Source organism: Myotis lucifugus, unplaced genomic scaffold, assembly GCF_000147115.1.
Source record: "Myotis lucifugus unplaced genomic scaffold, Myoluc2.0 scaffold_280, whole genome shotgun sequence".
Taxonomy (NCBI): domain Eukaryota; kingdom Metazoa; phylum Chordata; class Mammalia; order Chiroptera; family Vespertilionidae; genus Myotis; species Myotis lucifugus.
The window spans coordinates 561,208-574,519 of record NW_005871328.1 but is presented as its reverse complement, the minus strand read 5'-3'; the positions used below and the strand labels follow the sequence as shown (position 1 = coordinate 574,519).

Genomic DNA, 13,312 nt, shown 5'->3' with positions numbered 1-13,312 from the left:
AGGGGTGCGCTGGCGCGGCGCCACTCCCACCCCTGCCGCTCCCGGGGGGGCGTCCAGGCGGGAGCCCCCGTCTCCACGCTGCCAAAGTGCTCGGAAGTTGCGGTCCTGCCGGTTCCCCGCTGGCATTACCCACCCGGTGGGCACCGGCAGGTGCTTCCGCCAGGCCTGGGCAGAGACCCCCGCCACGACTGCCAGTCCACGGACCGGCCCCTTGGGAGCCCCTAGGCCCCCCGGGCAGCGCCTGCAGCCAGGCCAGGAGCCCCGGCCCCCCCCCGGTTGCCTCGGCCGGCCTCCCCAACATCTCCCCAGGGAGGGCGCCTCATTCCTGCCCTTCACTTTCCGACGTTACCTTGAAGGTATTTTATAGGGTGTAGCGAACAGCCCCCACCCGCGTGGCTTCCTCATGGTCCTCATTTCTGGACCAGGGAGCCCCATCCCATCCCTGTTGCCTGCAAACTAGAGAGATCTTGGGAGGGTAGGAGGGAGGGACCCAGGTTGGGGTGTGCATGAGGGGTGATGTTGGGGGAAAGCAAAGGGGTTGATCTGGGGTCACTTGAGGCTGTTGTGAGGGTGAAGGTGTTAATGCTGGAGAACCCTGAGGTCGTGTTGGGGGGAGGACTGGACCGTGGGAAAAGTGCAGGGGTAATGATCTTCGGGTGTAAGATCAGAGTGTAGAGATGACCTGCATGCATGCCAAGGCACGGGCATAGTGTACATGTGTGCATGGAAGTGAGGGCACAATTGGGGAAAGTGCAAAAGGGAGGCATCTGTGAGAAGTGACAGGATTAAGGCTGGAATAAAACAAGGTGGCTGGGTGTGCATGTGTAAAAAAGGGTAAACTGAGGCAGCACGGATCTGTGTAAAGAGAGGTGTTCTCTGGACACTGTATCTGGGTAGGGCCTCAGCACCATTTATTTAGTTCACCTGGGCTGGGAGGTAAACTGAAGTATGTACTAGGCTTCAAGGGTGAGGACTGGGGCTTCAAGGAAGGAGAAACTGAGGCAGAGTCCCTTTCCTACCTCCCCTAAGCATTGTCTCTCTGCCCCCAGATCTACAATGCCTTGCTGAGCCAGCCCAGCAGCTGAGTGCTTGGAGCCAAGCAGAGAGCATCCATGGATGGACCCCTGGTGGGCGGCCTGGCTGCCCCAGACCGTCCTCGAGGCCCTGAGAGACTGCCCGGCCCAGCACCGAGAGAGGACATTGAGGGTGGGGCTGAGGCAGCTGAAGGGGATGGTGGCATCTTCCGGTCCACCCATTACCTGCCGGTCACCAAGGAGGGCCCCCGAGACATTCTGGATGGCAGAGGTGGCATTTCTGGTAAGAGGGTGGGCCCTGTGGCCCAGCTCAGTGCCCAAGGCTCAGAGAGGGCCAGGTCACCCAGCCCAGCAGGGGCTGAATTGGGATTCAGATTCTTCTTGGGTCCAGAGCCTTCTCTGGCACTCTGCTTAGTTTTGCATTTTACAGTTACTAAACAGAGGTTCTGTGGACCAGTTACCTGACAGAGGCCCCACAGTAAGTCACAAGGAGCTGGGACTTGAACTCAGATCTGCCTGGCTTCCTCCTCTGAGCACACTAAGTGGGTCCAGGTGCCCAGCTTAGGATCCTAAGCTCCCTTCCTGAGCCCACTTGTTCCCCAGGGTTACCCTGCCTCAGTGGTCTATCCTGGCTCTCTCTTCCTGCACTGTCTTGGTGAGTCCTGCCCCTGAGCCATGAGCCAAAACAGCTTGTGCCCTCTAGTGGCAGGGGAGAGATTGGATAGTCAGGGATGCCATCCACCACTTTGTGCCTCGGTTTACCCAGCAAAAGGGGACCTCATACTGTTCCCACTTCATCAGTTATTCATTATACTCAGCACCTACTATGTGCCAGTCTCTGTTCTAGGCCAGGGATACAGCCATAAACGAAGAGGCACAAGTCCCTGCCCTCAGGGGCCTGACAGTCTAATAGGGGAGACAGACAACAAGCAACTAAATACATACAGGCAGGTAGTGACAGACTCTGTGAAGGCGTTCAATAGAGTACCAGGCCTGTACCTGGGGGACCTGGGAAAGCCTTTCTGAGGGGGTGGAATTTGAGTGGATCCAGGTAGAGGAGGCAGCAGGTGCAAAGGCCCTGTGGTAAGGAGGAGCCCAGCATATGGCTGGAAAGTGGTGGGGCAGCACAGGCTGATGCACCAGACACATTTCCATTTCCTTGGCCTGCCTGAAGGTCTTGGTTTCCAGGAATCTGCAAGCACTCAGTTGGGGGTTTCCTACATGCTAATCCCTTTAAGTGACCATCTTAGGTCATTCTAAAAAGAACTCCGTAGGGTAGCCTTTGTTGTTATTATCCCATGTTAGAGATGTGGAAACAGACCCTGAGGGTTGAAGTTGCCCAAGGTCATAAAGCTGGTCAGTAACCTGGCTGGACACCCCTCATCCTTAACGCCACGCTCTGTCAAGGCATCCTCGACTGCCCCCACGCACCCTTAGCCACACTCACGATGCTTAGCTATTTACAGAGCACCTTCTCGGGCTGGGCACTGGGACACAGCCAGTGACCAAGTACACACACCATGCCCACTCTCATGGACCTTGCCACCGGGGATCAGGGAGACAGACCAACCACCAGGTGTTATGGCACAGTTGCTGGAACTACAATGGGGGAGCCCAGTCTGGCCCAGCCTGGGGGTGGGGGTGGGGGGTGGGGAGGCATCCAGGAGTTGAGGATGAGCAACAGTGAGTTAGGCAGCGGGCTCCATATATGCAATGGCTTGGAGGTGACTGGTGACACTTGAAGGTGTTATGCAGGGGAGTGACAGGGAAGACCTACAGGGTATCAGAGCTTAGGGAACCTTAGTGATCCCCTTTTCCAGACCTTAGTAACCAAGGCTGAGAGAGAGGCAGGACCCTGTCCCAGGCCACAGTGCCCCTCTAACTTTCCTGCAGAGCGGGCCCCGGACCTGGACTGTGGGAGCCCCAGGAAACAGGCTCTGAGGTCCTGGGGCCTTTTCTGGTTCTGGTTCTGAGGTATTGGGTGCTTTTTCTCTACCTGGCAAAAGCCCCAGGTAAGTAGGTAGGTGTGTCCTTAGTGCCCCCAGGGAATCAACCCGGGCTCAGTGCATGTGCCTGAAGAGGAAGGGAATGTGGCTGCCGAGGAGGGCAAGGCCCACCCGTACTGGTGTCTCTGAACAAATGGGGGCATGAGGTGGGGATGGCTTGAAGTGGGGTCTCGGCCTGGAGGTTGGAGGAGGGCCTGGGCTTCGGACATGACGTTCCCCCCCATCCCCTGCTGCCCTCGCAGCCTACTTCACCCCCCTTCCCTGGCATGGGCACCTGCCCTAGGAGTCTTGTGATGTCTATAAATAGGAACAGTTACTGGGGCTGCTGTTCCACTCCGAAGCCTGGGCCCTCCCTCAGCCCCACCCAGCCCTTGGAATCCCCCCAAGGGCACCCCTGGAATGGCTACCTTCAAACTTCTCCACCTGGACAGGGATGTGTCCACTGCCTCCTCTGTCCTCTAGTATGGCTATTGGCCCCACAACTTCCCTGCAGCCACCCACCAATGTCTGGCTTCTCTGATTGGCCTCCCAGGAGCTAAGATGGTTCACATGGATGGATGAAGAGTTTGGTGTGTACTGGTATTGGGACCAGGGGGCCAGGGGATGAACAACGCATCTGCCCTTGGGGAGCCTCAGGCTGGAGAGGAAATCAGAGCATGGAGTGAGCAGGGGCCGGAGGCTCTGGGGCCAGCCTCCAGCTTCCAACCTGGGACGTCTCTGACCCCCTAGGCACGCCTACCTCCTTCCTTCCCCACTACCGCTGCCTCTGTGGATGGAACATTTACTGGGACCTCCTTGACACCAGTCACCTGCCATATGAAACTGGGTCGGTGGCTATTCCCACTATACAGAGGAGGAAACTGAGGCTTGGAAAGGGAAAGGCATGCTCTTCTGGTGACTGCTGGGGCCTTAAACTAGGATCTGACTCCAACGCCTAGATTCCTGGCCACTCTGCCATGCTGCCTGGCTTGGGGTTCAAGCTGCTCATGGACACTCTTCTTGTATTCCCTCTCTCATTTTCAAACCTGTTGGGGATCCTAGAAGATGGGAGTCCTTGAGGGCCCCTTGGCATGGCGACTGCCTGGGCGCCTCGTCTGACCCATAGGGACTTCTGGATCCCTACTGGCTGGGTGAGCTCCTGGCCCCCAGGTGTCTCGGATATGGGGCTCTGCTTGGCCTGCTTCCTTCAAAGTCATTGCCACTAAAAATAGGAGCCTCGCTGGAGCTGCTCAAAGAGGCCAAGGCAGCCCCCTGGCTCGTGGCATTCTTAGACAACGGCAATCGCAGAATCATCAAATCTGGGACGCCCGGAATCTCAGGAGCTTGAGGTGCCAGAATCTCAGCAGCAGGATGCCTGGACCCTGAGACTTGTGGCTGTGCTGGGGCCTGTTGCTAGTGAACTGATTGCCCCACCCTGAGAAACTCATACCTCCGATGCTTGTGGTCTTGATGCTTGTGGGCTTGTTCAGGTCTGGCTTTCCCAACCATCACACCGTCTCCAGCACCCCACCCACCCCATCCTCCCACCCTGACACCGGACCTCGCATCCAAGCATACCCCTGGCTCCACATCTGTCTACTCTAAGGGTTCTTAAACAAGGAGCGATTCTGCCCCCAGGGGACACTTTAGTCATATCTGGAGATATTTTTGGTTGTCATAACTGCAGGGGTTGGGGTAGGGGTTACCAACATCCAGTGGATAGGGACCAGGAATGCTGTTCAGCATCCTACCACGCATAGGGCAGCCCCTTGCAAGAATAATTGGCCCCGAATATGAATAGCACCAAGGATGATAAGCTGCTCTGGACAATGACTTTCTGAAGCTCCATCAGCAACCTCACCTTCCAGAGACCACACCCAGTCACAGCCCTTCTCTCAGGCTCAGCACAAAGACCCTCAGTCAGTGGTCACAACTTTCAGAGCCCTCTACCCATTCCTGCCCTTATTTTACTCGGGTTCCTGACAGTCAACTTTCATTGTCCTGAGCAAATTTGATGAAGGGAGATTGGAAAAAGAATGAGCCGTGGCACTAGTCCTCTTTCTGGCCCTTCTTCAGATTGATACTAATCCAGCAATTGCATCTGTTGGGCTCTGGTTGCATGTGTTAACCTTGGCCCAGGCCTCTGGCGGGAGCCCCGATTGGTATGCTCGCCTTGTCAGAGGGGGTAGTGAGCAGAGGAGGCGCAGACCAAGATCCCTGTGGTCACTCCAGGCCTTGGCTCCACAGGCAGATAATGGAGAGTTGGCTCTATCTGTGTGAGGGGTCCCAGGAGGTGATTTGATTCTAGGATGTAGGCCTGGAAGGGGGTCTGGAAGGCAGGGACAGAACCTCTGCAGTTCAGGCTAGAAGGCTTCTCACTCATCATCTGGCCAGTATTGTTTAGCACCTGTTGTATGCCAGGCACTGGGTGCTGCAATAAATGAGGCTGAAAAGGTCCCTGCGCTTGGGGGGTACTTACATGCTAGCAGGGAACACAGGCATGCAGTCATCCAGAGAAGGAACTAGGCAGTTTCAGGGAGTGATGAGAAAGAAATGAAATAGGTGATGGGAGAGAAAATCATAGGGGCTTCACTTTTAGCAGGTGGCTAGGGAAGGGCTCTTCAGGACCAAGGGGCATAGCCAATGCAAAGGGCCTTGGCCAGAAAGAGTTAGTTGGGCTTGAGATTTCAGGAGCAGTTGGGGTGGAGTGAGGGGTGAGGAGAGGGAAGTGAGGCTAGAGAGACCTGCAAAGGTCTGACCTCGCAGGCCCTTGTAGGTGGTGGTTGGGATCTGGCTTTTATCGTAGGTATGAGGAGCCAGGGAGAGTTGTTGCCAGTGTGTGACTTTACAAAACCATCCTGGTTGCCCAGCAGGGACAAAGAGAGGACCACTGGAGGCAGCAAGCCCCTGGTGTCCCCCAGGAGAGCGAAGGAGACTCCTCCAAGGAAACCCCTTTCAGGGCTCAGGAATGTAGAGGCCAAAGGCCTCTCAGAGGCGAGGGTGGGGAAGCCGGGCCCTTGCAAGGTGCCCGGTAGGGCTTCCAGAGCTGGGGTGCGAAGGGCCCCAGCCAGGGGGACCCCAGCCCCTCAGGGTCTCCCATCTCTGTTGCAGACGGGCAGCCCCATCCCGGCCTCAACGAAGCCCTCCCCCGTGCCACCTCCGCCACCCATCGGATCAGCAGCTGGTGAGTGCCACGCTGGCCCTGACCTCAGGGAGGGCAGGGGGGCAAGTAGGATGTGCCCAGGCCTGAGAGAAGCCCCGGGAGTGAGAAGGGGACCAGAGCGAACCAGGAGGCCAGGCAGGAGAAGGTAGCTCCCAGCAGGCGAGTCCCTGGGCGTGCACAGGGGGCGGGGGAGGACTGGGATGAACACAGACGGTCAACTCTCATTATCCCTGTTGGGAGCCGAGCCAGAGGGGCAGGCACCCGGAGGTCGGACCCTTGGAGTCCTGTCTCTGTCAGGTGACCCTCAGAATGATACCAGGCCTCTCTGAGACTCAGTTTCCTCATCTGTAAAGTCCCTAAGATCCATCTCACCAGCTGTCTTGAGGATCCAAGGGATGTTAGGTAGGAACAGAAATCAACAGCCATGCTGAGGGCAGTGACCCTTTATTAAAAGGCTTGGCAGGAGTCACTATGGAATAATAGTCATGTCAGGATTAATAATAGCTCTCTGTTATGGAGCGTTTACTGTATGCTGGGCTCCTGGCACAGGTTTACCCCACTGAATTTCTTCCGTAGCCCTGGGGGAACGGCCCTGTTAGTATCTCATGTCACCGATGGGGTTTAGAGAGGTGACCCCATGATTCCTGGATGGCCCCTCGGTGTGGTCGACATCCCTGGTGGAGGCAGGATCTTGAAAATGAAGGGAGATGGGTCAGGAACCCATAGTAAGAACCCATATTAGTCATGGGCTGATCGGGAGCCAGGCTTCGGGCCAAGCGAAGTGTTTCCCCAACACTGAGTTGTGTCATCTTCACCCTACACTTCATGTGTGCAGGGTCCCCTGGTGAAGGGCTGTGTGGTTGGGATCATTTAAAGAAGCACCTGTCATGTGTTAAGGTTTCTTTGGTTACGGATATGAGAGTGAGAGTGTTCCCTAGATGTCACATAAGGGCATGGAGACTTCTTGTTCTTGGGACTTGTCCCATTATTAGGAAAACTGAGGTTCAGTGAGGTGGCCTTACCTCCTCCCTCCTCCAAAGGAGGTCTGGGTCACTGGGGCCAGGGGCTGGGCGGGGACTTTGTATCTCTCTGACTCTGCCCTTCTAAGAGGGAAGATGCCGTGTGGGTTGGGGGAGTAACAGAGGGAGCCACATCCCTGGAGCAGTTCATGCCACAGAGTTTCAGCAAATTTGCTGGAAAGGTGAAACTAAATAAATTAAATCCCCCCAGTTCAGGGAGGACTAATACAAAAGCAGCCTGGAACATGGGTCAGAGCCTTGGGCCTTCCCAGGGGACAGATGAGAGTTGACTGTGCCACTAGTCTTGGGGGACACACCTTGTGACTACACACTCCCTCCAGTGCAGCAGGGCTAGGCTATATGCATAGGTGCATCCTGGGAGCTGAATCTGGCTTTTGGTCCAACATCTCTAGAATGGTCCACATGTACTCCCCCCACTCCTCACCCCTCCCCCCACACTCCTGGCCACTCTGAGGTCACTCTCGGGCTGGATCTCTGGGGCTTGTCTCAGGCTGCCTGGGAAGACCCCTCACCCCTGCCCAAGGAAGGGAAACTGAGGCCCCTGGCTAACCTGTCCCCATTGGCACTTCCTTGCAGCTGCTGGGATGGAGGCAGCCTGGACTTCCGGCCAGGTTCCCCACCACCCCATCTCCTGGGCCACTTCTCTGGCCTCCCCGGTGGCCGGGGGCCCTGGGAGCACCCCCTGGTCCAGGAAGCTGGGGAGGGCATCCCATCTGAGCAGAGGTTCGAGGACTCGGTCATTGTGAGAACTGTGAAGCCCCACGCGGAGCTTGAGGGCTCTAGAAGGTTCTTGTACCACCAGGGTGAACCGAAGCTCTTGGAGAAGTCCCCCCAGGGCCACTCCAGGTTCAACTGGCTCCAAGACGCAGATGAGCAGTCCCCACCCCAGAATTCAGGGCTGCCCCTGGACCTGCTGCCCCCACCGCCACCTCTCACCTCCTTCAGGACAGTGCTGGTGCCTGGAGAGGGCGCCACGAAGAACTTGGATGTGGAGGTAGGAGCCAGAGAGCACTTGACAGACCTGGAGGGTCTGGCCCAGCCAACTTCGGAGTGGTGTCTGCCTAGGTCAGCCACAGAAGTGGCCACTCAGACCTGGACGGTGAACTCGGAGGCATCTGTGGAGCGACTGCAGCCACTGCTGCCCCCCGTCCGGACCGGTCCTTACCTGTGTGAGCTGCTGCAGGAGGTGGCTGAGGGGGTGGCCAGCCCGGATGAGGATGAGGACGAGGACCCGACTGTATTCCCGTGCGTGGAGTGCAGCATCTACTTCAAGCAGAAGGAGCACCTTCTGGAGCACATGAGCCAGCATCGCCGAGCCCCAGGCCAGGAGCCCCCCGCTAACTTGGCCCCACTGGCCTGCAGTGAGTGTGGCTGGGCCTTTGCTGACCCCTGTGCCCTGGAGCACCACCGGCAGCTGCACCAGGCCTCCAGGGAGAAGATTCTCGAAGAAATCCAGAAGCTGAAGCAGATCCCAAACGATGAGGGCCGGGAGGCACGGCTGCAGTGCTCTAAGTGCGTCTTTGGCACCAGTTCCTCCAAAGCCTTTGTGCAGCATGCCAAGCTGCACGTGCGAGAGTCACCAGGCCAGGCTGCCAAGGAGCACTTTGGGGGTGGCAGCCCAGGCCCCGACGCCACTGCCCTCGGCTATCAGCCCTATGGAGCCTCCTCAGGTCTCAATGCTTGCATTGTCTGTGGCTTCCCAGCGCCCAGCGAGAGCCTACTCAGGGAGCATGTGAGGCTTGTGCACGCTCGTCCCCACTGGGAGGAGGATGGTGAGGCATTTGAGGAGAACCCTGCCAGCCAGCCTGGCACCAGCCAGGACGTGTATGCCCGCTTCCCTGAAGCTGCTGAGGACTACTTTGGCAACGCTGAGCCGTTTTTGGCCCCTACATGGCGGGAGAACCCTACTGGATACGACCCCAGCCTGGCCTTTGGCCCAGGCTGCCAGCAGCTGGGCACAAGGGATTTCCCACTGTCAAAGCCACTACCGCACAGCGTGGGCCAGAGGCCCCTGGGAAGGCCAGCCTTTCCCTCACCACTAGCATCCACCCCGTATTCCTTACAGCCCAGTAGAAGCAAAAATGCTGTCCATTTGCAGGGGCTCCCAGCCCCACTGGGGGACCAGAGACACCCCTGGAGCGAAGAGGAGGAGGAGGATATACAGCTGGCCTCGGAAATGGACTTTTTCCCTGAGAATGGGGTCTTTCCACCTTTCGCTGTCCCTGGCCTCATCCCCGAGCCAGCCCTGGAGCTGAAGCGGACTTTCCGAGAAGCCCTCCGATCGGCGGCAGCCTCACCAGCACAGCAGCAGCAGCTCCTTGGGATGGTACCTGTCGTGCTGGTGGCCAAGCTGAGGTCCCAGGTCTTGGCTGCGGCAGCCAGGGCACCTCCGAGGCTGCCGCCCGAGGAGCTGGGGCTGGAGGGCACCCACCCCCTGGACTTCCTACTCCTGGATGCACCGTTGGGCGGCCCGCTGGGGCTGGACGCAATCCTGGATGGGGACCCCGCAATGGCGCTGAAGCACGAGGAGCGGAAGTGCCCCTACTGCCCCGATCGCTTCCACAATGGCATCGGCCTGGCAAACCATGTGCGGGGCCACCTAAACCGCGTGGGCGTCAGCTACAATGTTCGGCATTTCATCTCCGCTGAGGAGGTGAAGGCCATCGAACGCAGGTTCTCCTTCCAGAAGAAGAAGAAAAAAGGTAGGGGGGCTTCGATCCAGCACCCACCTCCCTCCGAGGCCCCCGAGACACACAGCTGGGCAGCTGAGTCTGAACCAACCAACAACCCTCACTCTAAATCCTCCCATAGTGCCAAGCTGGGTGAAGTTGGGGCCTCCCCTCTGGGAAGACCTGGGAGCCACAGCAAAGGCCACCACCTCAGAGGAGGTATGGGGATACCCCCCTGCCCCGGCCCTTCCAGCAGCTGGAGGAAGGAGTATAGGCAGAGGAGTCAGCCCCAGGCAGGGGATTTCATTGGTTTCTTCATTCAACAAATATTTACTGAGCGAGGTCCCCTCTGTTTTGAGCATTGGGGCCACAGCAGTGAATGAAGCAGCAGTCCCTGCTCTCCTGGAGTTCGCGGCCCAGTCACAGCAGTGGTGGGACCCCGGCTGGCTTCAGAACCCCTGGGGCTGCCTGTGAGGTATGCAGAGTCCCAGGCATCAAGGTTCTGATTCCAGAGGTCTTTCTCCAACATGAGCGCCCTGGGTGGTTCTGATGCTGGCAGACATGGAGGCCACTTTGGGAGGTGCTGGTATGGTGTTTGAGTGTGTGTGTGTGTGTGTGTGTGCACTGTGTGTGTGTGTGTGAGGGACATGGGCCGACAGCCACAAAATCAGGCAGTTATGATGTTGAGTGACCAGGGCTGTGATGGGGGGAAACTCCGGGTCTTAATTGATCACTCACCCAAATGATTGCCAATCCACACCGGAGAAGTGTTTGAGGGTGCAGTCTGCGAGCTATTGAGGGGGGACCTGGGAGGTTAGGAGAGAAGGCTTCTTGGAGTGGGGGGCAATTTGGACTCAGGAGCTGACACAAGCAGGGGTATGATGGGCAAAGGGGAAGGGTGGCATCCAGATGAGGAACAGCACCAGGTGTGTTGTCCTGGGAGGGTGAGCAGTTTTAGGAGAAGGCAGGGCTGGGGCTGGAGAGTCATCTACCCTTTCCTTCCCAGGCAGTCCATGTCCTCTCTCTCTCCACAGTGGCTAACTTTGACCCTGGCACCTTCAGTCTGATGCGCTGTGACTTCTGCGGGGCCGGCTTCGACACCAGGGCTGGCCTCTCTAGCCACGCCCGGGCCCACCTGCGTGACTTTGGCATCACTAACTGGGAGCTCACCGTCTCACCCATCAACATCCTACAGGAGCTGCTGGCCACATCGGCCGCCGAGAGGCCCCCCAGCCCCCTTGGCCATGAGCCCGGGGGGATGCCTGGTGGCTATCTGACCCCTCGCAGACCCCGTTTACCTCTCACAGTGCCCTTCCCACCCACCTGGGCTGAGGACCCTGGGCCAGCCTACGGAGATGGTAAGGGGAGAGAAGGTGGGCAGGTGTGGAGCCCTGACCCTTTGTAGGAGCCCAGAGGGATGGAAGGATGGGAGGGGGGCAGCCACTCCCCTTTTCTGAAAGTATTTCAAGTTACTCTACAAAGTACGTTGACAACTGTCCTCACAACCCTGCCACTTATGGGTCACTTCTGTTTTACCTGGGCTGGCCCAGAGCTCTTCCCAGATCCAGTTCCACCTTGCCTTGCCTGACAGCGATTTTAACATATGCTTACTGAGTTCTTACCAGGAGTCAGATACTGTTCTAAGCACTTTACAAACATGAAATGTACATCCTCATGACAACCCTATACGGGTAGTATGATGAGCCCCATTTTACAAATGAGGAAACTGAGGCACAGAGAACCTAATTAACCTGCCCAAGGTCGCACAGCCAGAAGTGGTAAAGCTGGGATTTGAAACCTCAGGCAGGTCAGGCTCCCGTTCCTTGCTCTTAATGACATCTTCTGTCTAGAGCAATGCCATTTGGTAGAACTTTCTGAGATGATGGAAATCTGTGCTGTCCTACAAGGTCACCACTAGTCACATATGACTGTTGAGAACTTGAAATGTAGAGGGTTAGTCCGATCCTATTGGGCAATGTGGCTCTAGAATCTACACTCTAGATTTCCAGTGGTGCCTAATTTGTCCGGCAGCAGTGATAAGCCCTCCCATAATTGAGTGCTTGCTGTATACTAAGGTTTCATCTCATGTATGCCACAAAGCAATTCCATGGGGCTAAAGATTGTTGTGTTCCTGTTTCACAGAGCAGGAAACTGGGTCATCTGCTTTGCCATAGCCACAAAGCAGTAGAGCTAGACTTCTGAACACCATGTTTGTGGTCTCTCTAGTGAGGTGACTTGGGAAATACAGAAGTAATATTTTGGTGAAGAGACCCGGAGTTAGACACCGTGGAAGGACCCAGCCTGTGGAGCCTGATTTTGTAGAAGCCTTTACTGGACCTTGAGGCAGAGAACTTGGCAGTGAGGAATAGGTGGGCTTTGGGGAATGGAGAAGGTACCTGAACATGGAGGGTGGGGGGTGTTGTCCAGGGGTTGTTTGGGACTGAGGCTTCCTTCTTTGTTTCTTCTGTCTAGAGCTTCCAGGGTCCTACCTCAGTCAGTACTCTGGGATAGGCTGGTCCCGTCTGCAAGCCCCCTTACCAGTGAAGGGCACTTGAGGGTCCACAGAGGGGAGGGGAGGGCTATCAGAGCCCCTTCTCCTCCGTGGACAAAAGGTGACTGAGGCACAGACAGAGGATAATGGTGGGTTGGGGTCACATTTGGGGGAGAAGTAGAGTAGGGACGAGACCTCAGACTTCTTGCCTTTGCTGGAGACTGCACCCTGGGCATTCAGCTCACACACCCGGCTAGGTTTATGGTGTCTCAGGAGAGGCTTGGAGGCATAGCTGGCAGTTCCTAGGTTCTAGCCCTGTCCCTTCCTTTGTCACTCCCACAGAGGCTTGAATGTCAGGCTCACATCCCTTACACACCCAGCAGCCAGGTTGAGCTCTGGCTAAACTGTTTTGACCAGAAGACCAGTGTGCCAGCCTCCTCCTTGGTGCTGAGGGAGCTGGCCAACCGTTAGAGTGTGAGGAAGCAGCCCGGCACTGCCCTGGCCTTGTCCTTGTGAGGGGGAGCTATGCTCAGTCTTTCAGTGAAGTGGGGAGGGCGGTGGATGGTGGGCAGGTTGAGCAGATCCTGGGAGCCTTGCCTTGAGGGAGGTTGCCCAAGATTAGGGCTAGGTCTGGGCACTGGCCTTACAAAGCTGTCCCTAAAAGCCTCTCCCGCTCCTCCCTTAGTGGGACATAGGGGGCGGGTGCCAAGTTTGGGGCGGGGCAACTGTCAGATTCTGGCCCCACCCAGCTGTCAAGGAACAGCCGGGGGCAATCTGTTTGGTGCTAGAGAGAAGCGGGTTGTGCTTAAAACGTGGTGCCGGCCGTGTCGGGAGTTCTGTAGAACTGCACAACAGTGCCGTCAGGATGATGTTGGGGGACCCTCGTGGGGGGAATCGGGGATCTTCCAGGATGCCCGACCCGGAGGCGAG

At 57.2% G+C, this 13,312-nt stretch overlaps 1 protein-coding gene across 4 annotated transcripts in view; it reads left to right on the top strand.

Annotated features, from left to right (window-relative positions):
* Window positions 1-1,049: 1,049 nt before the first annotated feature.
* WIZ (widely interspaced zinc finger motifs) overlaps window positions 1,050-13,312 on the top strand; it is a 23,835-nt gene continuing 11,572 nt past the window's right edge. For 2 of the 4 annotated variants that reach the window (XM_023763316.1, XM_023763315.1), the window contains exons 1-4: window positions 1,050-1,317; window positions 6,131-6,203; window positions 7,799-9,924; window positions 10,926-11,249. In XM_023763316.1, coding sequence (XP_023619084.1) covers window positions 1,113-1,317; window positions 6,131-6,203; window positions 7,799-9,924; window positions 10,926-11,249 — 2,728 coding nt within the window. In that variant the 5' untranslated portion in view covers window positions 1,050-1,112. The remainder of the gene's footprint in view (window positions 1,318-6,130; window positions 6,204-7,798; window positions 9,925-10,925; window positions 11,250-13,312) is intronic. The other 2 variants (XM_023763317.1, XM_023763318.1) reach the window with 2 other exon arrangements.